General features: G+C 32.8%; 3 protein-coding genes across 9 annotated transcripts in view; 2 read left to right on the plus strand and 1 right to left on the minus strand.

The window, feature by feature from the left end:
- The first annotated feature begins 1,016 nt into the window (after positions 1-1,016).
- On the plus strand, positions 1,017-2,397 carry LOC124425907 (uroporphyrinogen-III synthase). Its single transcript, XM_046966954.1, has 2 exons — positions 1,017-1,499; positions 1,574-2,397. Exons 1-2 carry the CDS (start codon positions 1,313-1,315, stop codon positions 2,185-2,187), a joined length of 801 nt encoding a protein of 266 aa, XP_046822910.1. The 5' UTR covers positions 1,017-1,312; the 3' UTR covers positions 2,188-2,397.
- Positions 2,398-3,053: 656 nt separating this feature from the next.
- On the minus strand, positions 3,054-5,784 carry LOC124426162 (tyrosine-protein phosphatase non-receptor type 14). Of its 3 annotated transcripts, XM_046967528.1 has the most exons (8): positions 5,540-5,784; positions 5,084-5,194; positions 4,608-4,974; positions 4,321-4,489; positions 4,069-4,230; positions 3,916-4,004; positions 3,614-3,815; positions 3,054-3,511 (listed from the first exon to the last, which is right to left on the minus strand). In XM_046967528.1, exons 2-8 carry the CDS (start codon positions 5,109-5,111, stop codon positions 3,194-3,196), a joined length of 1,335 nt encoding a protein of 444 aa, XP_046823484.1. In that variant the 5' UTR covers positions 5,112-5,194; positions 5,540-5,784; the 3' UTR covers positions 3,054-3,193. The 3 variants fall into 3 exon arrangements, with proteins under 3 accessions (XP_046823484.1, XP_046823486.1, XP_046823483.1); XM_046967530.1 differs by lacking the exon at positions 5,084-5,194; XM_046967527.1 differs by having other exon boundaries at positions 5,084-5,783.
- Positions 5,785-6,437: 653 nt separating this feature from the next.
- Positions 6,438-27,674, plus strand: part of LOC124426161 (serine/threonine-protein phosphatase 2A 56 kDa regulatory subunit epsilon isoform) — a 35,367-nt gene continuing 14,130 nt past the window's right edge. For 2 of the 5 annotated variants that reach the window (XM_046967522.1, XM_046967523.1), the window contains exon 1: positions 6,441-9,461. In XM_046967522.1, coding sequence (XP_046823478.1) covers positions 9,323-9,461 — 139 coding nt within the window. In that variant the 5' untranslated portion in view covers positions 6,441-9,322. Of the gene's footprint in view, positions 9,462-27,674 lie in introns of all 5 variants that reach the window. The other 3 variants (XM_046967524.1, XM_046967525.1, XM_046967526.1) reach the window with 3 other exon arrangements.

The raw sequence follows: 27,674 nt of genomic DNA on the forward strand, positions 1-27,674 counted from the left end.
TTTGTGATCGATAAGAAATTGTTCATTTCTCAGTTTCTTTTTCTTTGTCTTTTTTCTTTTCCTTTATTTTTTTTATTTCTTTTTTTTTCTAATTTTTTTTTTTTTTATACCTTCTTTCACTGCTTATCTAGATAATAAGTTATGTACCCTATAAAAGAGTGTTTCAATAAAAATGACAACGAAATTTTTCTATCGATTCTTAAGATTTTCCCGCACTTTTTGCACCCACCAATTTTGCAGGATTATCTGCAATCACGAGCGTTAAATTGCTACAAAGGGATTAATTTGTTCGTCTTGTTTGATTTGTTTCTCTTTTTTTCTTTTTATTGTTTCTTTTTTTTTTTTTTTTTTTTTTATTGTTTTATTTTATTTTTGTTCTTTTTTTTTTGTTCGTTTTAATCCAAGTAAAATTTATACAGTGATATATAAATTTTCTCTATTTACAAGATTTACGAATTTGCGAATGAATTTTAAAACATTTCACTTTGTCAGATTAATTTTCAATTATTATATATATATATATATATATATATATATATATATATATATATATATATTTATAATAATTATATATATAATAATTTTTACATAGATTAATATAAAAAAAAAACTTGAGATTTTATATATATATATATATATATATATAAAACGTCCTTTTTATATCAATTTAAAAAATTATTCAATGATATATAACTATTTTCAACTTACAAGAGAAAATTCATAAATGGATATTGTACATAAAATAGCCTTTTGAACATTTCCTGTCGATGGATAAGTTTACAAATTCGAATAATTGCGATATTTTAAGAATATCGAAAATACATTCGAGAAATAAATTTTCTTTTGTTATTTCCACTCCTTTCAACAATCCTTTATTTTATTTATCAAAGCTCAAATCTTGTAATAATTATTCAAACGAGAAATATGACTTAATTCATCGAGAGGTTATCTCATATTCACGGAACTAACCGGATTGGTCGAGAATATCGACCAATGAGAGAAACTCTTGAAAAGTAGTCTTGTTTAGTCAAAGCTAACCAAGAAATAGAATGATTTAAATTTCGAAAATGACAATTTAATTATCGATTAGTATATTAATTTCATTTTCGTTGTTCCATTATTAATCATGGACTTTAAACAGACGAGTGAACGTTTTAAAAGAAAATAATAATATCTCTTGTGACTTCTTAATTCCCCATAAAATTTTATTATATATATTGTGATTATATCTAACCTCATATTTCAATCATGACCATTTAATTTGCAAAGATTTATAATAATTATTAATTTAAACAATAAAATTTCTCATATCATGGCTAAATTATGTGACAATGTAGTTTTATGTAGAGGATTGCCCGAACAAGTACCAATGGAGGACAATTATTTGGATACTTTAAAGTCAGCTGGTTACAATTGTGATTATTTGTATACCTCACGATTTGAATTCATTAACAGTTCAGATTTGAAAACGTGCTTGCAAATGCCCGACAATTATCATGGTAATATATATATATAAAAGTTCAAGGTTCATTATATAAAATTTGTTATAAACAATGACATTGTTTTAATGTAGGTTTAATATTGACTAGTCAACGTGCTGTAGAAGCAATACGGCAAGTATTCAAGAACGATAAAAAATCTCTAATTCCATGGAAAAAATTACCAACATATTGCGTTGGCCCTGCAACTTCTTCTCTCGCAGAGAATTACCTTGGCTCAGAATGTTGTCTAGGTAGTCAATCTGGTAATGCCAATGATCTAGCAGAGATCATTATTTCTGATATAAAAAAGATATCAAAACCGCTATTATACCCTTGCAGCGAGATAGCACGCGAAACCATTGAACAAGTTCTTTCCAAAAATAGGATAAATCTACACAAACTTGTTGTTTATCGGACCATAACCAGGGAATCGTTAGAAGCTGATTTCTTAAATATCATTGGTACTGTACCAAAAATATTTGTCTTTTTTAGCCCATCTGCTGTACAATCTATTTTATCTGTATTAAAGAAATATCCTAATAATATAAAAAATATCAAAGCAGTAGCAATTGGACCTGTAACAAAACAAAGCTTAATAGAGTCTGATTTTACAATTTATGCCACTGCATTGAAACCAAATCCGGCAAGTTTATTGGAAGCTATTAACAATGCTGGCTGTGCCAATGATAACTTGGAAATTAAATAATATATGTAATATTATTTTTGTTATTATTTTTGTAAATATGTTATATATTATTGATATAATATGTGATAACTAAAAAAACTATGTAATATATGTGATATTATTTTTGTTATTATTATTATTATTGTCAATATTTTACTTATTAATGATATAAGTATTTATTAACTAAAACAATTCTTATTGAATAAAGTAAAATAAAGAAAGAAAAAAGATTAATTACGATATATCTATCGCCGACTACATATACTTTTTAACAATTTTATTAAGCATAATTATCTCATACAAAAATAAGATTACATCAAAACTATACAATTTTTAAAAATTCTCAATTACAATTATATTAATGCCATATATATATATATTTATATATATTTATATATATATATATATATATATGTTTCGAGCATTTGACTTAAAATTTAAGCTTAATTTAATTACTTAAAAATAATAATACAGTAACATGAAAGCGCTAAAAAAAATAATTATTGAGAATACTCTATGCATTAGATTTTAACATTTTTATAGAGTATTATAACATCTAATATATTTTACTATAAGATATATTACATCTTCAGTTTAATTGCTGAAATTTTGAATATAATACAAAGACCTTTTTAATTAACAAAAGAGATTATACGTTAATAAGAAGAAATAATCGTGTTTCAGTCTTTTCTGTTAATCTTTATAAACAGAATATTTATATATATATGTATACATATATATATATATACATATATATATATATATATACACTTATATATATATATATACATATATATATATATATATATATACACTTATATATATATATATACATATATATATATATATATATACACTTATATATATATATATATATAAGTGTATGTGTGTATGTGTGTGTATTACATATAAACATTTTTGATGCTATTCAAAAAATATATATTTGGTTACGTAAATATAACGCGATCGTATATTTAAAATATTAAAAAAATATTCAAATCATGCGATGCGGATATTAATATTTAAGTTAATATCTACTTCTATTTACCACATTACCAAGAAGGCACGAAATATCTTGTCCAACGATAGTAGATTGATTTGCATAATAAGGCTGAGGAGCATTTCCTCCATTATTATATTTCATTTGAACGGCCGTTTCATAATCTGGTGCTGGCCTGTATGATGGTAATAAGGCACGTAAATTATTAATTTCAGTAGAAGAAACCGAGACCACGGGATAAGGAGAAGTTGAAAGATCATTGTAACTTGTCCAATGCATATGATCGTCTACCGTTCGATTTTCCATAGATACCGCTTGTTCCCCAGAATCATTCGTGTCGCTATCCTATAAATACATATATGAATAATAATTAATTACACTTTTACTTTTAAAGTTCCGATCATACATTAAAACCTTTGATATTATTTTCTTATATATATTACTTACAAAATATCCATTATTAGATCTTTCTGAAGGTCGTGATTCTTGATGTTGCATATAAAATGTATGTTGTGCTATACAAAGACGCCATACATATTTCGCATCGCGCGACTCATTGAATATAAATTGTTTTGCATCTTCGCTCTCAGACTGACATTCTATTCTAAATGTTTTTTTATGATTTATCACATTACTAATATCTTTCCATCTGATAAATAAAGGCCCATATTAAATTGATAAATATCATTTGTTAATATTAATATCATTTATTAATATTTTTCTCATTCCGGCGTCAAGAATATAATTACCTGTAAAAGTGCGTTGTTTGAGATTTAGGACACACCAACATAATTCCATTTAAAGATACACCGAGTATAACTTCTGAATTATTGCTATCCTGCAATTGATAAACTTATTAAATTAAATTTTATAAATTGGTAGAATTATTACAATTGATATACCTTTGCAGGAAATGTTTCATTACCATATCCTTCTAATTGCATAACTACAGAAATATATAATTCTTCAGCTGCCGCCTGTGTTACTCCAATCAAATTTTTATATTGACAGACTGCATTATGCAATAAAATATCTAATCCACCTGGTTCTGATTGTATTACATCCTTATAACATAAAGATAATTACATATATATATATATATATATTACATTTATATATTAAATACATCTATAATAGCAAATTTTATATCTCACCTTGGGAAAGAAGGTACATTGTTGCAAACATTCTGTCGTATGTCTTTCTGTATTGTAATTACCAAACTCAGCTTGCATCGAATAGCTTGCTAAGAGACTAGCTTGTCTAGAATTACAATGAATTCTACCTTCTAGTACATCACTTTTTAACTGAAGGTAATAATGATACCTTTATAAAAAGAAAAAAAAAAAAAGAAAGAAAGAAAAAAGAAAATGAAATCATTTTAGCATCAATAGTTTAATATCTGTCTTCAAGATAATCATTAATTATTAGAAAATTCGTTTACCTCGTCATTTCGTCCTGTATAAATTGAACATCTGTCACATAGTACATAATTCTTAGGTATAAACTAAAATTCTTAGCTTCTTTCTCAAGTTGCCGTTTTAATGGTTTATCCATGTCTACCCAGCGAGGAGAAGGAGAACCATGTCGGCTTATATAACGTAATCCAAAAAATTCAGGCTGTACAAGGCCTAATCTTTGTACGATATTATCCAGGCATTCTTGACCCAAACTGTCAATATTTAAAGTACATTCTATCGACGTGGTGTCCAATAATTCTATACATATTACATATTGATTTTTGGACACTACATTATATTGACGGCTTCTCTTTAAATGAAATTTGAACGGCATCGTAATGGTATAGAAAACTACAAAATAATTATCGACAATTGTTACATCTCGTAGAACACAAATAGAGTCGTTAATAAAAATATATATATATATATATATGTGTGTGTGTGAAATTATTTCACTTACATTTCGTTATTTTACGATTTATATACATTAGAGAAGCATATTTTAAATAATGAATAAGAAAATCAATCGATTATTGTAATTTCACATTTCGTAATCTAATTACGAAATTATCTGTCAAAACATACGAACATTCTTAACCTCTTGCTACAACTTATGAAATAATTCTGACGTTTAAGAAAAATTCCTTATGATAACAACGAGTCACTTCCTTATCGATCTTTTGCATCCTACACTTGAACTGATATCAATCACATAAATGAGATCAACAAAATGTAAGATAAACTAACAAATAATTTTCTCTTTGAAGTACAAATAATTAAAATTTATACCAACAGCACATCTCTCGGGCATATTTAAAACGATTCGATAATCGCTAATATATAAATTAATTTTCATAACTCATTTATATGCAAATTCACTTTTTTGCTTACTGACAATGCTATACTGTCAAAATACCTTTCCACATTTTCCGCATTAATAGAAAAATCACACGACGCCATATATGCAGAAATATCCGAAATTCTTGATTGGAATTTAAACATCACAGTGGTATATCATATATATTTGTAAATCAATGACCGAACAGAATCATAGATCATCGACATCATCGAATATGTGTAAAATAAATGGTTTTAGAAGACAAAGAGGCAGACGTTTTAGATTACCATGTTTTGTCCTTTTTTTTTCTTTTTTTTCTTTTATTTTTTTTTTTTTTTTTTTTTTTTTAAGGAAAATATGATTGGTCAAAGTGTTTCCATGGTAATGGACCAATGCCGCAGTATACGGAATAAGTGCCAATAGGTACTTAACAGTATATCCATTACGACCATTACCGTGGCAAATTGCACGTTCATTCGTTTATCGATAATTGTTAATTTTCGAAGAATCTTAAAATATAATAATTAATATGACGGATTATAATTTAAAATTTAATTTGCTAATTTTAATAAATTATTTACCATGGGTTCTTAAAATTATTTCTACGGTATTGAATAAGACAAAGAAGGAATATGATAACCTAAAATTCCCCTCTTCTTCTTCTAGTGTTTCATATTTTTACTATAGTGAACAATACATATATATATAAAATTAATTTTACATGTAACGTATCGCGTCGATACGTATAGGCGGATTTACAAATTCAATTTAAACGTAGCCGCGAGTTAACATAAGCCCCTCCCCGTTGAAATATGTTGGCTGCTTTTAAGGAGAATCGACCATTGGGATGGCTCGACGATATCGTATGACTCGGCGGTTCGTGCGATGGCGCCATCTTAAGGATTCGAGCAATTCCGTGGAGGATCGGCAATCTCCGGCCGATGATTGCCGAACGCACATTACTATTTTCAGGCACACAAGGCACCTCTTGACGGGTTTTCAATAAGTGAAGGAGAGAGAGAGAGAGGCCGATCTGTATTTCGTGCGAAGGGGGGGAAAACATTTTTCCTTTTTTTTCGTTCCTTGTCATTGAAGATCTACCGTACGGTATACAAGGGCTAAAAATCTTAGTCGTCCGTGTGCACGAGCGCATTCGAGAAGGCGAAGAGAAAGAGAAAGAGAAAGAGAAGAGAAAGAAAGAAAGAGAGAAAAAGTCAGAGAGAGAAAGAGAGCGCGCGCGAGCGAGCGAGCGAGCGAGCGAAAGAGAGAAAGAGAGCGATAAAGGAAAAGATGCTCGATCGTCGTCGGGTTTCGTCGGTTCTCGACGCCTGACGAGGTCGCGCTCATCGTCTCCGTCGTTCGTCGGCGAAAATGAAAGAAGCTCGTCGTCGTCTCTACGAGCAGCTGATGGCGGCCGAGTGCCGTTCGAGCCTCCTCCGACGTTTCTCGCGTGCGCGTTCCTAGTGTGTGAGTGCGTTCATATTATTATACAAAATTCACGGAGGAAAGTGCCGAGAGACGACGCTTGCCGAACATAGGAATATAAAAATACGACTCGTGTTAAAAACGCCGCGTACCTGTGCCCCCCTGTGCATATGATCTAGAAACAGAAAGAGAAACAGATAGAAAGAACGACAGAGCGAGAGAGAAAGATAAAGAGAACAAGAAGGAGAGATAGAGATAGAGCGCGAGAGAGAGAGAGAGAGAGAGAGAGGGAAAGGCAGAGAGAGAGAGAGAGAGAGAGAGAGAGAGATAGAAGAAAAGAGACGCTTTTCGTACGGACAGAGACCGCCCCTGGCTCGCGCGAGCTATTTCGTAACGGTGCTTCGTACAGCCAGAGTCGACACGCAAGCACGACTGCTCGGTAAGAATCCCCCGCCCCCGCCTCCCCCCATCATCGGCCATCCGCCATCTCCCCCGTCCTCTTACGGCCTCCTCTTCAAGAGAGGAGTCTCCTATTCGAATCCGCCGGTGCTCTCTGTATTTTCCATCTAATTCTTCGATTCTCCGTCGAGAGAGCAAACCGGTGAGAGCGCTGCGTGCGTGAGAAAGAGAGTGTGTAAGTGTGTGCGCGTGTGTGTGTGCGTGCATATATGTGTATGTGTGTAAGAGAGAGAGAAAGAGAAAGAAAGAGAGAGAGAGCAACGATTTGTATGTGGTGGCGTGTGTGTGCGTGTTTTAGATAGAGTGAGAACGTAGTAGTGGGAGGAAGATAGGAAGAAGGGTTAATACGTGTATGCGTGCGTGCGTGCGTGCGTACTTTGCGTCCGTGCAAAAGAGTAAGAAAGGAGAAAGAGAGAGAGAGAGAATAAGTAAGTAAAGAAGGAAGGGAGGGAGGAGAGACCGCCGACCACCCTTCGCTCGCAGGTAGCCTAGTTCATTATCCGCTCGTAGTGAGCAAAAATAATTTACGGACGACGCTTCGGTTTTACGGTGTAGGTGGAGAAGCCTCGACACATAAGAGGGGAAACACACAGGGCGTGCGTGGCCTCCCCTTCCCCCGCGTGTGACAACGCCTAACGAGAAGGAGAAAGAGAGATAGCGCGCGCGCGCGCGCGTTCTCTCAAAGTAGAAAGAGAGAGAGAGAGAGAGAGAGAGAGAGAAAAACGAGAGCCTCTTTACTCGGGACGAGAAAGAGAGAGAAAGAAAGAATACGACGACGCACGACGATACGACGAGTTGCCGGCGGTAAGCGAGAGCTTCGAGCGAGAAAGAGATACAGAGAGAGAGAAAGAGATACAGAGAGAGAGAAAGAAATAAAGAGGAGTTATATAGAGAAGATAGAGATATATAGAGATAGATAAAGAGAGAGACAGAGAGAGAGAGAGAGAGAGAGAGAGAAAAGATTCCTTCCTGGACGGATTTAGATGTTCGAGAAGTATTAACACAACGTCCACCTCATCCATTCTCGTCGTCATCATCATCATCATCATCATCATCTTCTTCGGTTAGCTCTCAATGGATCTATTCGAACAGCGACACCCATAATCCATCGACACGTCGACATCTCGAAGGAAAGATATCTTTCCTCGCCTATACCACCCCCTGCATTACCTCCCTTCTCTCTTTTCCTCTTCTCCCGGTTACCACCTTCTTCTCTTCTCTTCTCCTCTCCTCTCCTAATCTCCTCTCCTCTCCCTCTAGCACCGCGGCGGGCGCGTGCTATGCACGACCGAAACGCGACCGTCGACCTTCTCTGCCGCAGGAACGCGTGAACAGTAGGTTACCGTGTCCAGGTATACCACGTGCTCTCGATTCGCGTTAGTGTATTCTACTACCTACGTTACTAATAGTGTACGTACGTGTACCGTGTACGTGTGTGAGCGTGAGTGTGTATGTGTATGTGTGTGGTAGGTGTACGTACGTGAACGTGCGTGCGCCGCGCGCGTGTCCTACTACGTGTGTGCGCGTATATGTGTATATGTGTGTGTCTGCTATCTCTCTGTGTGTGTACGTACGTACGTGCGCGCGCGCGCGTGCCATCGACATCACTTAGAGAAGCTCATCTACATCCATCCCCCTTCTTACCTGTTTTACTTAATATTGTGAAAGTGCAGTGAGTCGTAATATCGACGTAAACGTCCACGCGGAATGCGGCCTCCTCGAGGTGGACGACGCCATCGTCTCTAATCGCCGTCGCCGCAAACGCCGCCACCGGCGTCGTCGATCGTCGTCGTCGTCGTCGTCGTCGTCGTCGTCGTCGTCGTCGCCGCCGTCGTCGTCGTCGTCGTCGTCGATCGTCGTCGTCGTCGTCGTCGTCGTCCGGTAAATCGGGGCACGAACGTGTAAAGTACAATCGTTCAAGACGACGACGAGTTAACCCTACAGATACTTAGAGTGCCTCCGAGTACGATTCCCAACATGTCGTCAGGGACTTTCGTCGATCGGATAGATCCCTTCGCTAAGCGATCGCTTAAGAAGAAGTCGAAGAAGTCCCAGAGTTCCTCGCGATATAGAAACTCACAGGACGTCGAGCTACAACAGCTACCACAGCTCAAAGGTTAGTTACTTTTTTGTCTCTCTTCATTTTCTTTCTTTTTCCTTTTTTTTTCTTGCTTTTTCTTCCCCCCAAGCACTCACCCACCTTCACATCCTTTTCTTTTTATTAGTTCACTGTCTTACTTATTTACACACGCATATATAAATATATGTGTGTATGTGTGTGTGTATATATATACATATATGTATATATCTTGGCTCCTGTGCTTTTTGCACTGATTCATTTTTCAGTATTATATGTAATATCATGCAGGGATGCATGATCTCTGATAAATTGCCATTCCTATTTCCATGTAACACTTAGAACTTTAGAAGAAATTAAGTAGTGAAATTTTTATCGTTGTACCTTGTAGGAAACATTTGTACCATAAAGGATTCCATCTTCACATTGAATAAGTAATGAAGTATTATACAAGCAGAAAATCTTGTAAATATACATTACTTAGATATTTCAATCAATATAGAATTATTTTTGAGTATCTACATGTATTTGAAATTTATGGATATCCAATTAAGTCTTACAACTTTTTAAATCAAGTCCAGGAATCTCATAATACTAGTTTTATTTTTCACATTATAGATAAGGATTCTGCTCTGTTTTAAAATACATTAATCATTTTTCATTAGACAAATAATCATTTAATGAATCTATTGATATTTTAGATCATGTTGCAAACTCTAATAAAGTTACAGTTCATTGCAACGTTGAATAATTTTACTTACATTTTTTATTATCAACTATTTTATTAACTACATTTATTATTATTAACATTAGTATCATATTCTAAACTTTATTTTGTATTTATATATAACACATAGCAAAGTATAATTTATTTAACTTACAAAGTGACTTCTTTCTGACATGATGGTTGGTGCAAGATAACCTCAAAATTGTCTCTGTAGTAAAATCCATATTAGACACTAATTTTCATCTAGAGAAGTTTATTAATTTGACAAAATTGTGTTATAATTAATTGAAAAATAAATATACGAATGTTTAACATTATATTAGGTAATTAAAATCAATAAATTGCATAGAAATACGATTCGTTTTTAGTCGTGCAAGTACCAATTCTATGTTTAGAACTTTTGTTTCTCCTCGAGAAAGAAACGAGATATGTTACGATACTATATCGATAATGTACACAATATATATATTTATTTATTTATTTATTTATTTATTATATATATTTATATATAAAGTCATTATAAAAATATGTTAACTTATCATCTTTAATGATTACATGATAATAGTCTGTTGGAATTAATAGAAGCAATATTATATAATAAAATATAGATCTGAAAGAAATTCTTAAGAAATTACAATTGAAGATTTCTTTTGAAACTGTCAAATATTACATATAATTCATGATTATAACGTACTTGTTAGAATAATGTCTTTCATTTTTTGTGTTTCCCTTTGAATATATTTTATGTTATTCCTTTAGTCTTATTTTATACCAACAAGTATCATTTTATAATCGCAATAATTATATGCATTAAAATATAATTCTATGATAAGAATATATCTATGAACACAAGATAAAAATGAATATGTTACAGAACTTTAGCTGACTAATAAAAATATCTTAATTAAAAGAAAAAGAATATTATCTTTAATCATTTTTATATTATGACACATAATAAAGATACAGTGTTTAAGCAAATTGAGAACTATATTCTTGATTAAAAGATTGTATTGATACAACGGTATCTTTGTAGGTGGGAATATCATAAGATATGCGACAAAATAATCTTAACAAAAGAGAAATAAACATTCCAATGCATGCTATTACAATTCACATTGTATACAATGTATTCAGTGTATAGTTTGATATAAAAATTAATGGGAATTAAAATTATGAGAAATTTACAGACATATGAACATCTCCCTTATGTAATGTAAAAAACATAGTATGATTTTACCACATAATAACCTTGAATTTTGTTATCTAATCTTGATCATTAATTATTTTTAAATTATCTGAACGTGAAATATAATTCAAAAGAAGAATTAAAATAATATCCTAGAAGAATAATGAATTAGTAGAAAGGAATCTGTATTTGCAATCATTCTTATTTATTTTTCTTTTTGCTACACATAATCAGAAATCATTAAAAAGTTACAAAGCAGACAATGTTGAATTTGGCATTAGTACATATTTCAATTATAATTATGACCCCCGAAGGAATCTCGGAGTGGACTTAAAATAGAAGATGAAATTAACGACTGCCAAAAGTATTTTCCTTTCTTTAAAAACTTATATCTCAATTGTTCGCATTCATAATCATTGCGTGTTCGCATCACTGGACAGTTAATAATCACTTTAATGAGCGGTTAAATCTTTATTACAGTCTTTCTCATTGTCTAATGACGAACATCACGATTTCCACTCAATTTTTCTTCTTTTTCTCTTTATTCTACCATTTATAAGTAACGAATTTTTAGGGCAGGGAGCACACGTACGAAAGTCGTCGCTGCTTTGACCTAGAAACTTAGAGTTTGTTCGAACGATGAACGGTTACGCGAAATACAAGCGTCCACCTTGCAGTCGTTCACCTCTGCCAATAAAACGGCAGTGGTCTTCGCTCTCCCTCTCCTACCTACTTCCTTCACTACTCTCTTCCTTCTCTTTCTTCCTTCCCCCCTACCATTTCTTCTTTTATCGCTTTTGCTTACCTTCCCCTAAGTCTACGTTGCCGACACATAACCTATGCGTATACGCACGTGCGTACCCACGCCCTTGATATCGTTGATTACGCGTATTACTTTACCGATCGTAATTTGTAATTAACTACTTTTTTGCGTGTGTTTCTCTATGTAATAAAAATACATTCGAAGAATTGAGCAATAAAATACTTAAGTAAAAGTAAAATAAATTTGTAAGCTTACACTTATACGCGATCTTTACTGTAAACACAAATTTGCGTGTTAAAAATATTTTGCCACGTGACTCTTGGTGTCTTGTGTTTTTTTCTTTTTCATTTTTTTTTTTTATCTTCTCATCGGATAAATCGTCTCTTTGAATTTGTCCGCTCTTATCTAAGAATATTTATACGCGGACGATGATTGGTCAATTTTCGAATGAACGATTACGCCCACCATTTTTAAATGTTCCTCTTTATGTACGGAGTAAAGCGATGATTTCCATTAAATTTCGACGGAATGTTTTTACGAAAGCTAAGAAGAACGCGTGTCAAGGCCATCATTTTTAATAAGAATTATAATTTTTGTATAGATTTATATCGGTACATAAAACGATTTTTGAACTTTGAAATCTATCGTACGTTTGTGTTTCGTCGCTACTATTTCCCCATCTCTCCCCTACCCTTTTCTTTCTCTCTCTCACTCTTTCTTTTCTTTTCCATTTATCTTTTTTTAATTATAATTAATATAGATCTTTATCGATAGAAATAGAAATTTTTGAACTTTGAAATCTATCATACGTTTGTGTGCTTCATCGTTAATATTTCCCCCCCCCCCCCCTCCGTTCCGCCCTTTTCATTTATCTCTCTTTTTATTACTTTTAATCATTTGCGTAGATATATTTTCATCTCGATAAGCCACTGTCGATCAGGTTGCTTTTGAACGTTGAAGATACTACCGCACGAGAGGCATATTTTCCTTCTCTTCTTCTTCTTATTCTTCTTCGCTTTACGGCGAGGCCAACCTACGAGAATAAACCTTATTTAGAAACACGTAGGTGTATGCTCGATGATGTCTGCCCACATTTCACGGTGGCTCACGATCCGAAGCCAAAGTAGTTACTTATTTGAAAATTTTCTGTATCAACGGATAGCAGCGAGGCCGTAATTTAAATGGATATCCTTCATTACGCGATCATAAAGGCAATTATCACGATGCCATTATTACGAATAAAAATTTCGATAATATTTAATTGGAGAGTTCTTAATTTTACCATCGATATGCAGTGGAATTTTCAGAGATTTCTTTTCTCTCTCTCTCTTTCTCTCTCTCTTTCTCTCTCTCTCTTTCTCTCTCTCTTTCTCTCTCTCTCTCCTTTTTTTTGTCACCCATCTCGCCATATTGTTCCATGAATTATCAAGTAATGATCGATTTTCATTAATTCGATGAATATCGAGTAATGGTGAATTATTGGATCATATTTTATATATATATATATATATATATATATATATATATATATATATTGAATTTATTTAAACGATATTTCTGATTTTGTATATACTCTAATATGAATATTTATGTATGTATGTATGTATGTATGTGTGTATATATATATATATATATATATATATACATATATATGCATATGCATGTACATGATACTCGATTTTTAATTAACGACACTCGATGTAAACGTCAGATCGATAAGAACCTTCGATAGAGCCTATATTAAATTTTACAAGCAAATGCAGATAATGCTGCTAAAGCTCGTTAGCTCCTAGTTAATCCATTAATTCTGGATTGTAAACTTTTTTAACAGTAATGATTCATCGTTTTCATCGTTACTCTCTCTCTCTCTCTCTCTCTCTCTCTCTCTCTCTCTCTCTCTCTCTCTCTCTCTCTCTCTCTCTCTCTCTCTCTCTTTCTCTCTTTCTCTCATTTTTCTTCTTTTTTTTTTCTTTTCCATTTTTTTATTTTTTTTCTTTCTTTTTTTTTTTTTTTTGGTAAGGTCTTAGAATAATAAGCTTCGATTCGATGCAAGTGAGAAAATCGCATTCTTTCGATATGCCACGAACAAAGCAATTCGACTGAGCGAGTCGTATGGGGGAAAAAAAAGGTAGAATAAAGAAAAAAAGACAAAAAATTGCAATGTCATCGACCACACACATACACAACATGGCATGACATCGAATTCGATCGGTGAAATTTATTGTCGACGGTAGATCTTGATAAATCGCGTGTCGTAAAAAAAAAAAAAAAAAAAAAAAAAAAAAATGACGAAGAAAAAAAAAAGTAGAATAGTCAGGCAGGTCATACAGAAACTTAAGGAAAAATTGAATGTGTGATTTTAAAAAAGGAGAAAAAGAATTTGCGTAAAACTGCTTTATCGTTTTTGTTTCTCGTACACCATTGTTCGTCCAATCATTGTTCGTCATATTCGTTCGGACGGGAATTTTGAAGTGATCGGTCAACAAAGAAAATAAGGATTAATTGCGTAATGATACATGTGCAAGTCATCAAATTTTTAATGCTTTTTTTTTTTTTTTTTTTTTTTTTCCTAATGTAACAAATTTTAATCGTTCGCGTGTTCTTCTCTTTCGCACTTTTTTCTCGAACATATGCCGGCAGCACGCCGCCGAAATTTCTTTTATCGTACACATAGACACACACACACACAGACACATCTCTGTATGATCTCTGACGCGCTTAGAGGTTTGATTATTTCACATCATCGGTCTCTCAATCAGGATCGATCGGATTTTCTCTCATCCGTAAGAGCTTCGTCAGTATATAAACAATCTCAATGCGATTTACGGTCGAACGTAATCAGTCCGGGTCAATCGTCCTTGAATCATTATTTGTAACAAACGTGAAATTCACAGGAGATGAATGAATCGCTCGAAATATTAAATCGGTTACACGTATTTATGTTACAACCCCTTCCCCATCCCTTTCCCCCTCCTCATTTGTTTGCGTGTATCCGTATGTGTGTGTGTGTGTGTATATCTCTTCTTTGCGCACGCCCTCGCAAATTTTCACATAATATATTATAAATAATAATTTATAATAATTTTTTAATAATAATTTTATAATATATTATATTATAAATTTAATATATATATATATATATATATATATATATATATATATATATACATTATAAAATCGAATGTTTCATATGGAAACGATCTAAGAATTTCTAAAAGTTTCAATTTTTTTTTTCTCTTTCTCTCTCTCTTTTTTCTTTTTTTCTTTTTCATTCGTTCTGTTTTTTCTCGCTCATAGGCACATATATCATCGTTGTCGTCGTCGTCGTTAGACATTATATCGAGTTTCACCTACGCTCGTTCCGTTGCTACCATACGACACTTATATACTTGCACCGTATGTGTTCTCTCTCTCTCTCTCTCTCTCTCTCTCTCTCCCTTTCTCTCTCTCTATCTATCTATCTATCTCGATCCAATCGCTTTATACAAACGTTTTTCCACTTGTCGCGCGCGCACGAGATTGAACTAATTTCGTACACTCCCTATTTCCTGCAGTGCCAGCGGGCAAACCAATGTCCGTGTCCGAATAGACATCATCTTTTTCCTTTTTCTTTTTCTTTTGCACATATGTAATCTTATTTCTTCTTTTTTTCTCTTATTTTTCTTTTCTTTTTTTTTTTTTTCTTTTTCTTTTTCTTTTCTTTTTGTCAAACCGCGTATTTCCTCGCTCCCCCTTTCCACCTCTTAAAAAAAGAAAAAAACGTCAACGTACGAATATTTCTTGTGATTAAAGAATTTCATTCTTGAAAAATGTCAACGTATCCGTTTAAAACGAGAGCAATATACTCTTCGTACTTCGACGATATTAAACATTATTTTCTTGTTGGAACACACGACTGAATGTCAAATAAATTTTCTCTCTCTCTCTCTCTCTCTCTCTCTCTCTCTATCTATCTATCTATCTATCTTTTTCTTTTTCACGAGTGAAATTTCAATTTCTAAAGGGTGACCAATATTTCTCTCTCTTTCTCTCTCTCTCTCTCATTTTTTTTGCATTTTTTTTTTCTTCTTTTTTTACAATCAAATTTTATTTTCACTGAGTCAACATTAAAAGTAATATTAACATGTATCTGTTCTATTATTTTTATTATTTTACGTAAAAGAAAAAAAAAAAAAAAGAACTAAATTTCTCTTTCTTTCTCTATCCCCCTCCTACCCTTTTCTCTCTATTTCTATCTATCTATCTATCTGTCTATCTAAGAATTCAAAATGAATGCGAAATGTGGAACATGTAATATCCCATTTAAATTCGTGCCGTTCGAGAGAAATCTCTATGGCGATGGTGTAGCAGAAAAGTGAGAGGGGTGGGGATCGGACGGTGAGGCGGGTTGGGGAGGGAAGAGGGAATGGAGAACCCTTCGTTTAGCTCTGACTTTCTCAGCTCGCGCGAGACTGGTTGGTCCGTGGTATTACTGCGCCTATAATCGATGACGTCATTGATCGCCACGGTCATTGTCAAGATCATCGCAATGCAGGAGAGAAGGATGACACTGCGATTTTAAAACTTGGCGAGAGCTATATCTAGCTATAGTTCAAGTTAGCTCTCTCTCTCTCTCTCTCTCTCTCTTTCTCTCTCTCTTTATCTCTATCTCTATCTGTATCTCTCTCTTAATCAATATCTTAAAAATGTCGAAAATCTTGATATAACATCATGCAAATATTTCATTTATATAATCGAATTTTACGAGTACAATTCTTTTTTTTTTTTTCTTTTTTTTTTTCTTTTTTTTTTTTATACATACGTACATATGCATTTCATTCTTCTTATATACATATAATGTATTATTATATTTAATATCTATGATGAGAGAAATGCAATAATGCATTCGTATCGTCTTAATCCATAAATGTGTTGTGTTAGATGGTCGTATATGCGATCCTTTGTAAACATTATCTATTCGAGTTAATCAAAAGAAACAGAAAAAGAAACAAAAAGAAATTCTTACCCTTCGATCGTTACGAATATCGAATAATAAACTAGTGATTACTACAGGTAGAAGGAAGAAGAGAGAGAGAGAGAGGGGGGGGGAGAAAAATCTTCGTAAAACTCATCTCTCGTATGTTTGACATTGAGGTGCAGTCATTAAACGAGCGTTAAGAGAAAAGTCGCTGGGTTTACTTGGTGAAAAGTTGGGAAACGAGAGAGACTACGTGAATTAAAGAGACGACACGACGACGACGACGACGACGACGACGACGACAACGACGATAATGGCGGTGTATTAACCGAGTATAATATGTACATATATGCATACATACAGAAATACTTATGCAATATGCACTTATATACATATATATAACTTATGAATATACGTACAATGACGTGTGAATTTTCCTCGATCACATCATTTTTGTAATTTTCCTTACAAAAGAAAAGCATTAAGGAATTTTATATGTGTATGTGTGTGTGTAGGTGTATTATGTACATTCATATATATATATGTGTGTGTATACACATACACGAATGTGTATACACACACATAAATGTATACGAAATAAAAATATAAAACTATTCAAATCGATAAAAAACAAGGGAATGGCATCGATGATTTGTTTCATCTTTTTCAACGAACGCTAATTGGTGGTTTCCTTTGAATATATTATAATATATATATATATATATATATATATATATATATATATATATATATTGTTCGTTTGTATAAAAACCCAGTGCATTTATATTAGACCTTGAGATTTCTTCCATTCTATCCTTTCCTATTTTCTTTTTTCTTATTTTTTCTTTTTTCTCTTCTCTTCTTTTGTTTTGTTTTCTTGTTTTTTTTTTCTTTTCTTTTCTTTTCTTTTTTCTTCTTTCCGGCCCCATTTCTTTTTTTTTCACAATATATATCTCAGGTCGACATTAATAATCTTGTCGTAGAAGAAAAAGAGAGAGAGAGAGAGAGAGAAAAAAATGATATTGCAATGATATTGCAATGCGACGTTTGTTATTGATTTTAGTGGGTTGAGATGAGTGAGAAATTCGTATTCCGTTCGATGCATTCGAACTTATATATATATATCGAATGCATGTAATTTTATATATGTTATATATGTTATATATATTATATATATTATATATATATAAAATTACATGCATTCGAACTGGTCAGTTGTAATTCTTACGTCAGATGATTTTTTTTATGTTTTCCATCCTTTTTTTTTTTTTTTTTTTTTTTTTTTTTTTTTTTTTTTTTTTTTTTAAATTCATATCACAACACAAAGAAAAAAAAGGAAGCAAGGAAAGTTTTTGTGAAATTCTTTGTAAAAAAAAAAAAAAAAAAAAAAAAAAAAAAAAATAGAACGTAATAAACAAAAAGCATTCGTTACTTATTGGTCGATATCTTCTATCATCTGTTTTGTTTAGAGAGCTATTTAATGGATAGAAAAAGATAGCCATAAGAGTTGTTGGGGCCGTTTGAATCGATATAACGATACGCGTGCACGTTTACCTCTATAGAGATTAACGTAAAGCCAGATATATACATGGTGTGCAAAAGGAAGTCCTAGGTGAAGGAGAAAGAGTCAGTACGGTGACCTATGAGTCATTGCCGAGGTCACATTATTATCGCTCAAGTGTTCGACGTGCTTGATGAATCGTTTCTCTCTCTCTCTCTTTCTCTCTCTTTTTTCTCTGTCATCTCTTTTCATTTCCATTAGAAATTTCTACCAAGGAGTTTCCTCCTTTTTCTTAAAACAACTAAACAAGAAAATTTAATATTGGACTTCTACGATAATTTGACCGGCAGGTCATTCACCTTTGATGGATAAGAGAAAAATTTTCCTTACTATCTTTCTCCCTCTCTCTCTCTCTCTCTTTCTCTTTCTTTCTCTTTGTAATATTCCCTTCGGAACTTGTCGTTTGCCTGTAGGATTATTTAGGAATGTTTACAAGATATGTTGCGATATGGTATGCGAACGAAATTATATGTGTGTACGTATGTATAATGGATACGTACCTATGTACTTACGTACTTATGTAGTAGAATATGTATGAGAAATTATGTACAGCAAACGATGAGAAATAAAACATACGCGAGAACGACGTCGTTGCTTTCGTAAAGAATGCGTCATTGTGTTGCGTTATGTGACGTCATTGCTCTTTCGACTTCAGCTGACTGTTCTCTCCTCCCTCCTCCCTCCCTCCTTCCTTCCCTCTCTCTGTTCCTTTTTGTATTTATCTTCTCTTTTTTTTTTTTTTCGTCCTTATCTCTTTCTTTCTTTACGAAATGGTAATACACACTTCTATGATAGAATATTTAAATACATCAGAAATGAATAGGCTTTCGTAACATTTCAATTTGTAAAAATGAAAATTATTCGCACGAAATCGAATTATATCTTCATGCAATTTAAGTTCTTTTTTTTTATTTTTTTAATTTTTTTTTTTTTCAAAGGTCAAATATTTTTATTGATTAATGATATGTATTCTATATGATCATTTAATGGTCAAGAGTGGTAGTGTGTGCTTGCGGTAAATTTGATCATTATATTAGTAATTAATTATCAGGATGTTTAGTCATTTATCAAAAGTTTGATATTTTGTTAAAAATACTGATCAAACGTTCAATAATGCTGATCAAATTAAATGGTATAAATCCAAATTTTCTAAACACACACACTCATGTATGCATGCATGTACGAGGATGAGGGTTCGTTTGTAATGCTGCTCTACGTTTTAATAGTTTTTTAAACGTCGTTTTTTTCTCTCTCTTTTTTTTCTTCCTTTTTTTTCTCTTTTCCTTTTTTCCTCTGACAGAAAAAAAAAATAAAACAAAAAAGAATAAAAAAAAAAAAAAAAAAAAAAAAAAAAATGAATAAAAAAATAAAAAGAAATGACCTATGACGTTCGTTTTATCATTACCATTAATTTCTTCCCTTAATTCTTATCGTGTCATGGAAACTAGGAAAAGCCAACATGAAAATAAAAATGATTTGTCGATTAATCGCCGTCCCCCCTCCTCTCTCTCTCTCTCTCTCTCTCTCTCTGTCTCTTTCTCCCTCTTTCATTCTTCTATACGATTGTCCATTAAACTTTGATAACGCTATAAACATTAATCAATAAATGGAATGACGATCGATCGATAGGTATTTACGGTATACGATGCGCGTGCCATCGTGCCCCCGTAAAATTTATTTACTCGGAGTTAATCGGGTTTGCTCCTTCGCCGTGAAAGTTCGTTGTCGGGTCGACGCATTTTTGTCGAGAGTTCGCGATGTGAGAGTAAAAGAGAGAAAGAGAGAAAGAGATAAAAAAAAAGAAAGAGAGAGAGAGAGAGAGAGAGAGAGAGAGAGAGAGAGATAAAATGTAGGTCGAAGCGATCTTGGATGTGACGTTCGAAAGGCGTAGAGGCGCGAAGAAGTAAAAAAGAAAAAAAGAGAGAGAGAGAGAGAAAGAGAGAGATAGAGGATGGGAAGAAAAAAGGGAGGAAAATAAAAAAAAAAGAAAAGAAAAGGGAGGGTCTATTCCGTTCTTCTTCTTTTCCATTGGACGTCTTTGCTCTCTTTTTTTCTCATTCGCAATCAAAGCCAATTCTCTTTGATTTCGTTTGAAACAGACACTTCCATTTTTTTTCTCTCTCTCTCTTCCATCTTTCTTAGTAAATAATCCATTTATCTATCTTAATATTCCGATAAAGGTGTGAGGTAGAGAAAGAGAGAGAAAGAGAGAGAGAGAGAGAGAAATGTTAAAAATGAATTCTTTTTGTTCTTTTAATGTTAATTATATTAATGTTAATTGAGAAATTACTAATTAGAAATATATATATATATATATGTGTGTGTGTGTGTGTATATATATATATATATAAAACGATAGAAAAAGAGAGTAATAGAAAGAAAAGCTTTTTATCGATGAATATCTCATAGAGATAAATGGAATGTCGATATAACGAATGTTTGAACGAAGGGAAATAAAATTAATCGATCAAGAATAGAAAAAAAAAAGGAAAGAAATTCGAATAAATTTTCCTGTCATATGTAATAATCGCACATGGGAGCACCAGCCAGCACTAGCAATAGCAAGAGCAGCAGTAACTATGACACTCTAATTATTCCACCCACTTTATCTACTCACTCACAAAACCCCCTGTGTTCCGTTAGTAAGCCTTCGACCGGACATAGTTAAAACTCCAACGATAATGCGACTTTATCGCTACGTCGTTAACTCTATAATTAATCGAGTCGCGTTTTACACGAGTATTAGTTAGGTTAGCCCCAAGCTATTCGTTTGATTTCTCATCCCCCTCATCATAATGGTGATGGTAAAGATTATGGTGGTGGTAATGATAGCGGTAGTGGTGTAGTGAGTGGTAAGCGTTTGGCGAGAACATATTTCTTTGAATGATAGTAAACGAGAGAAAAGGGGGAAGTGCGTAAACACTTCGTCTACCCTTGTTTTATTCTCTCTCTCTCTCTCTCTCTCTCTCTCTTTCTCTCTCTCCTTTTCTTTTCCCTCTCTTCCTACTTCTCAACTTTTCTTTTTTTTTTTCTTTTTCTTCCTTTGTGCTCATTAACGACACAGCCAACTCTCAAACCACGTGCTACGTCCTTTTCAAACGCTTGTCTCCTTTTAATCGATCGATAATGCTGTTCAACAAAAATAAACTGTTTTTCTTTTTCTTTTTTTTTTTTTTTTTTTTTTTTTTCTCTCTCCGACACGAAGCGAATAAGCACGCATAAATACGAACGCAATCGCGCGCGCGCGTCCGCTCGCAGAGAGATTGAGATAGAGATAGAAATGGAGATAGAGAGAGAGAGAGAGAGAGAGAGAGAGAGAGAGAGAGAGAGAGAGAGAGAGAGAGAGAGAGAGAGAGAGAGAGATTTGTATTTGATAGATATCGTGACATAGAATAATTAAGAATTTACTATAAGTAGAGGCACGTATCGCTTTTCATTATCGTGGGAGAAAAAATTATCGTTGGTAGAATTGAAAAGTTTTCAAAAGAAACGTGCGAGTTCCGACAATTTTTGGCATTGGCAAATGCGATAAATGATTTATTTTAAAACACCAAAAACGGCTCTATGCGATTTGAAAATACACTTAATCCAGATTTTTTTTTTTTTTTTCTTTTTTTTTATCAATTAAACTTATTTGGCCCACTAAATGTCTCTTTTCTATAAACTATTGATGAACGTATTGTCGACTCGTGTGTGTGTGTGTGTGTGTGTGTGTGTGTATCAAAGAATGACATTATAAAACTTTATATTATGGAATGCAATTTGACAGATTTTTAATATCATGTTTAAAATTATAGAAAGAGAGATAGATAGAGAAAGAGAGAGAGAGAGAGAGAGAGAGAGAGAGAGAGAGAGAGAGAGAGAGAGAGAGAGAGAGAGAGAGAGAGAGAGAGAGAGAGAGAGAGGCTATGGGAGAAAAGGAGAAATAAAGAATGCAAAAAAGAAAGAATCTTTTTCAAGCTTGGAAAAAAGAAGAATACGTTTTTAAAGAATAGATCGAAATGCAGATGCAAGGTGCAGGAGCGACCGCGCATAAACACAAATACACACATACACGGTGAGTGAACTTGCGATTGATCCAGAGACGCGTTTTGTACCGCACACATACACACACACACACACAGCAAAAGCAGATAGATACATACAATATACATATGTTATACAGACGGTGACGTTTCACGGAGCAAAACTGTCGGAACGTCGACCTTCCTCTATGTGTGCGTGTGTATGTTATGTGTATGATCATTGAGAGAGACAGAGATAGAGAGACAGACAGATAGATAGATAGGGAGAAACGGTTTCGTCTTACATACGACGCTGTGTGTCTCGTGCTCCGATAATGAGAATTATATAATGAAACACATGTAGTACGCGGACTCAGCAAATTTTCTATGTTTCTTTTTTCTTTTTATTATTTTTTCTTTTCTCTCTTTTTCTTTTTTTTTTTACTTTCTTTCACTTTTTTATTTTTACTTTGTTTCTTTTTTTTTTTTCTTTTTATTTTTTATTTTTTCTTATCTTATACGTGTTAGAACGCAGAACAACAGGAGGGGATAGTTAAATTAACGCGCAAGCGCATATTATACGAAGAGAGTAACATTCGTAACCTCGGAATAGTAATTATTACGACATGAAAAATCAGATGGAAGGATGAAGGAAGGGAGGGAGAAACGAGGGTAATGTTAATCATTACAAGTTCTCCGTGTTTAAAAAGGATCACATTGTAATCGTCCTCGTATTTACCCTTTGAAATACATTTTACTTCTCGTAAATGTCATATAGATTTTTTCTAACACATTTTCTTTTATTTGTTCTTGCTTCTTTTATACCTTTATATATATATATATATAAAGTTATATAGGGTATAACTGATTGATCTTTCAAAGAATTAAGATTAAAGAGTTAAGACTTTTACGAATAAGTTTCGAGGCTTTAAACGGGTTAGAAAATGTTTTATTAATTTATGGAATAGAAAAAAATAATAATGATTGTTATGACGATTCGAATTTGTCGTGCAAAATCATTGAAGAAATTGTCACGTCAAATCGTATGTGAGTTATAAATGATTTGTTTGTTTATTTATTTATTTATTTATTTATTTATTTATTTATTTATTTATTTTTATTTTTTCATTTTATATTTTTTTGTAAGACATGCAGATTAATGGATAATTAAAGTAATCATTAGAGATTCAGGAGGAAAGACAAAATGAAGCTTAAATAATCTAACATGATAATATTCTCAGCCATTGCAGATATATTTCAAACTCCATATTCATAGGACATTTTGTTTATAGATCTCTGAAAGCTTATTCCGAATGTTTGTACATAGAAATCAAATAGTTACGACATCCTGTATATTACTAGTTCGTATTAGATACGTCATATCTCCAATTTTCATTCGTATTCTTATTATAAAATCGTACATTTCATTTATTTAACGATTTAATTATACGACAAGCAAAAAGCTTATTGCAAAATGATCTATGTGTATATTTACGATTAATAACGATTCTAATAACATTAATATAATAATCAATCGTTGTAAGTATATTTATAACGATGACAAAGATATTAATAATACGGCATTAAGCGATAATTGATTTTATTAATATAACACTTTTTAAATAAACAAAATAAAAAAGTGAAAAATGTTTGGATATTATGTTAGAACCTAAGAGAGGTGGTTGATTGGTTGAATTCGATTCTAGAAGTTTTTTCTTTATTTCTAAAACTCGATTGGTCGATCAACGACCTGAACCAAGGGTCGATTTCTCGACCAATCAGATTCAACGTTGTAATATCAAGCGAATATTTTGATTGGATAAGGATGATGATAAGTATGATTATACACATATAAATACATATATATGTGTATACATGTATATATATATATATATATATTTATATACATACATATACACATGGATATATATATATACACATATATACACATATATACATATATATACATACATATACATATATAGATTTCTAGTAAGTTCGACGACATTATAGGGTCGAGCAAACACGATTAAATGGTATTGGATGTGGTAGAGGGTGAGAAAGATGAGATAGTATGATGGATAGAGAAAGAAAGAGGGAGGGAGGGAGAGAGAGAGAGAGAAGCTAGAAAAGAGCCGGGATGATAGAGAAAGCAAGAAAGTAAAGGAGTAGAGAAGAGCGTGTTCCGGAAGGGCAGTCGCCGGCATTCCGGATCAATACTCCCACCGCCGTCGCTTCTCTGGGGGTTTGTCGGGGTGGTAGATTTTCTCTCTCACTCTCTTCCCACCCTCTCTCTCTCTCTCTCTCTCTCTTCTCTTTCTCTGCTCCACACGTAATACACGAAATCCGTGGTCTCGTCCAACTACATCCGTTACTTTCCTACTTGCACCGCTTCGATCCGTTTTCTCTCTCTCTCTCTCTCTCTCTCTCTCTCTCTCTCTACCTCCCTTCCTTCCTCCCTCTTACTCACTCACTCACTCACTCACATACTCGCTCTTTCTCCCTCTTCACTCCTACCACTTATACTCTTTATCTATCTATCTCTTTCTCTTTAATATCTTTTTCTTTTTCTTTTTCTCTTTTTTCCTCTCTTTTCTTTCTCTTCTCCTTTCTCTTCACTTTAATACGTTCGTACGCACGAGAAATTTACGCGCAGGACGTTTTGTACTCCAGCATGAATTAAATTCCCATAAATCGATTAAATCGGGAATTTGTATAGTGTATGTATGTATACATATTTTTTTTCTTTTTCTTTTTTTTTTTTTTTCCCCTTCAAGAGTTATGTGTAAAAGTTCCGTAACACTTTAGAGAATTTAATTTTATTATCGAGATGTGTATAATTACCCTTATCTTTTTGTTCTCTCTCTCTTTCTCTCTCTCTCTCTCTTTCTCTCTCTCTCTCTCTCTCTCTCTCTCTCTCTCTTTCCTTTCTAAAATTCCATCGTAAACACAGTAATAATTCTTGACAATTTATTCATTTCGTTCTGTATCGCGTTGTTTCTACTAAAAAAAAAAAAAAAAAAAAAAAAAGTAAAAAAGAAAGTAAAAAAAAAAGAAAAAAGAGAAGAAGAAAGAAAAGAAAAAAGAAAAAAACAAGTATCCTATCTCGAAACAATAAGACACTTGAAACTTTTAAATATATATATAGTATATGGTATGATACATCTCTAGTTATATGTCGTTGATATTACTTTGAATGAAAAATAATGTAAAGAAAGAAAAATAAAAGAAAAAAAAAAAAAAAAAAAAAAACGAAGATTGGATCATACGTTGTTTTCTCAATGATAGATAGATTTGTATTTTTATGAATTCTGCGAAGAAGGAAATCTCTCTCGATAGTAATATATCATAAAGAAATGAGTCAGGCGAAGATTAAATTACATCGTGTCGAATGTATGTACATACGTATGTACTATGTATCTACGTATTTGTATCAGAAGTTCAAAGGGTCAATTCTTCGCTTGTAAGAGATGTAAAGAATGTTTCTTTTGGTTAGTCCATTAGTCAGTCGTGCTGAAAATACAACACACACACACACACACATCTTCCCTTGGGTCATCCCTATGCGCCACCCTCGAGTTTTTCTTTCCTTCTTTCCTTCTTTCCTTACATTTTTATCCCCTCGTTTTTTTTTATTTTCTTTTTTTTTTTTTTCATCTTTTTTTCTTTCTTTTCTTTTCTTTTTGTTCTTCTATGACAAACGGTCGACTTTAAACTACGAGAGAGTTACTTATCCACAGTTTCATCCATCCAACCCCGATTTCTTTCGAATTGTTGACAATTCTGTGTCACAAAAAGAGGAAGAGAAAAAGACAGATAGAGATAGATAGAGAGGGTGGGATGGGGTGGACTGGGTTGGAGGGGGAGAAAAAAGAAAGAAAAATACTTCTCTTTTCCTTTTAAATTGTTAGTAGGTAGGTTAGCCAACAGGATTATATTAAATATTGTGCAAACGATTTTACGAGTCACTGGCGCGAAAAAAATTCCGCGTCTCACAACAAATAGGATGTGATGTACATTTCTTCAGGGATGAAAATGAAAGAAAAAAGAAAGGGAGAAAGAAAGAAAAAGTAAAAAAATACAGATAAAAGATTAAAGAATTTGTAGCGACAATGTTTGAAGAAAGATTAAATGTCACGTGAAGTTATTATAAATAAATAAATAAATAAATAAATAAATAAATAATATGATCCGAAAGAATGGAACTTTTCAATGAGGTGTTAGATTGCGAACGATTGATGAAATTAAAGGGAAAAGAAAATAAAAAAATAAAAAAAAGAAACAAAAGAAAGGTAGAAGTAATGTATTATATTTCCATTTCTTTCATTTTTCTCTTTTTCTCTCCTCTTTTAACTTTAAACGTGGTTCTACTTTATCTTATCGTTCATTAAAGGCGAAATAATTATCGTCGATTCACTTTTTTTTTTTTTATTCGAGAAAACGTTCCTTTCTCGTTTTTAAACGATCCTTCTCTACAAGTAGAAAACTTTCTTGACTTTCCGAATGACGTGGAATTCATTTGGCTAAAGTATCAAAGAGGAATCGATAAAAAAAAGAAAAAAAAAAATAAAAATAAAAGAAAGAAAAGAATAAAAAGGAAGAATAAAATAATAATAATAATAATAATAATAATAATAATAATAATAATAATAATAAAACAAAAGAAAAAAGAAAAAAATGTAGCTCGAGATTGAAGGAAAGGGGATGGGGGTAAGGATAGATAGAAGGACGATATGGGGGATGATAGTGGTAAAAAATAAATTAGAAATATGTGAACAGTGTTACATATCAAAGTGAAAAAGAATTGTTGCACAAAGGATTGCTGCGCACTATATTCGATATCGTTAAGGTTTGCTGTGTTAACTGTTTTAACTGTTTCGACGTATTATCTCATCATTGTAATCAGGGGAAATAATGACGCTCGATCCGAACGGATTCTACGAGAAACATATATATATATAATAATACATACATAGCAAGGACGTACACGCTAGTGAACAAGCGAGCAAGCAAGCAAGCAAAGTAAGCGAGCGAACGAACGAACGAACGAACGT

This window comes from Vespa crabro, chromosome 8 (genome assembly GCF_910589235.1).
Source record: "Vespa crabro chromosome 8, iyVesCrab1.2, whole genome shotgun sequence".
Lineage (NCBI taxonomy): Eukaryota > Metazoa > Arthropoda > Insecta > Hymenoptera > Vespidae > Vespa > Vespa crabro.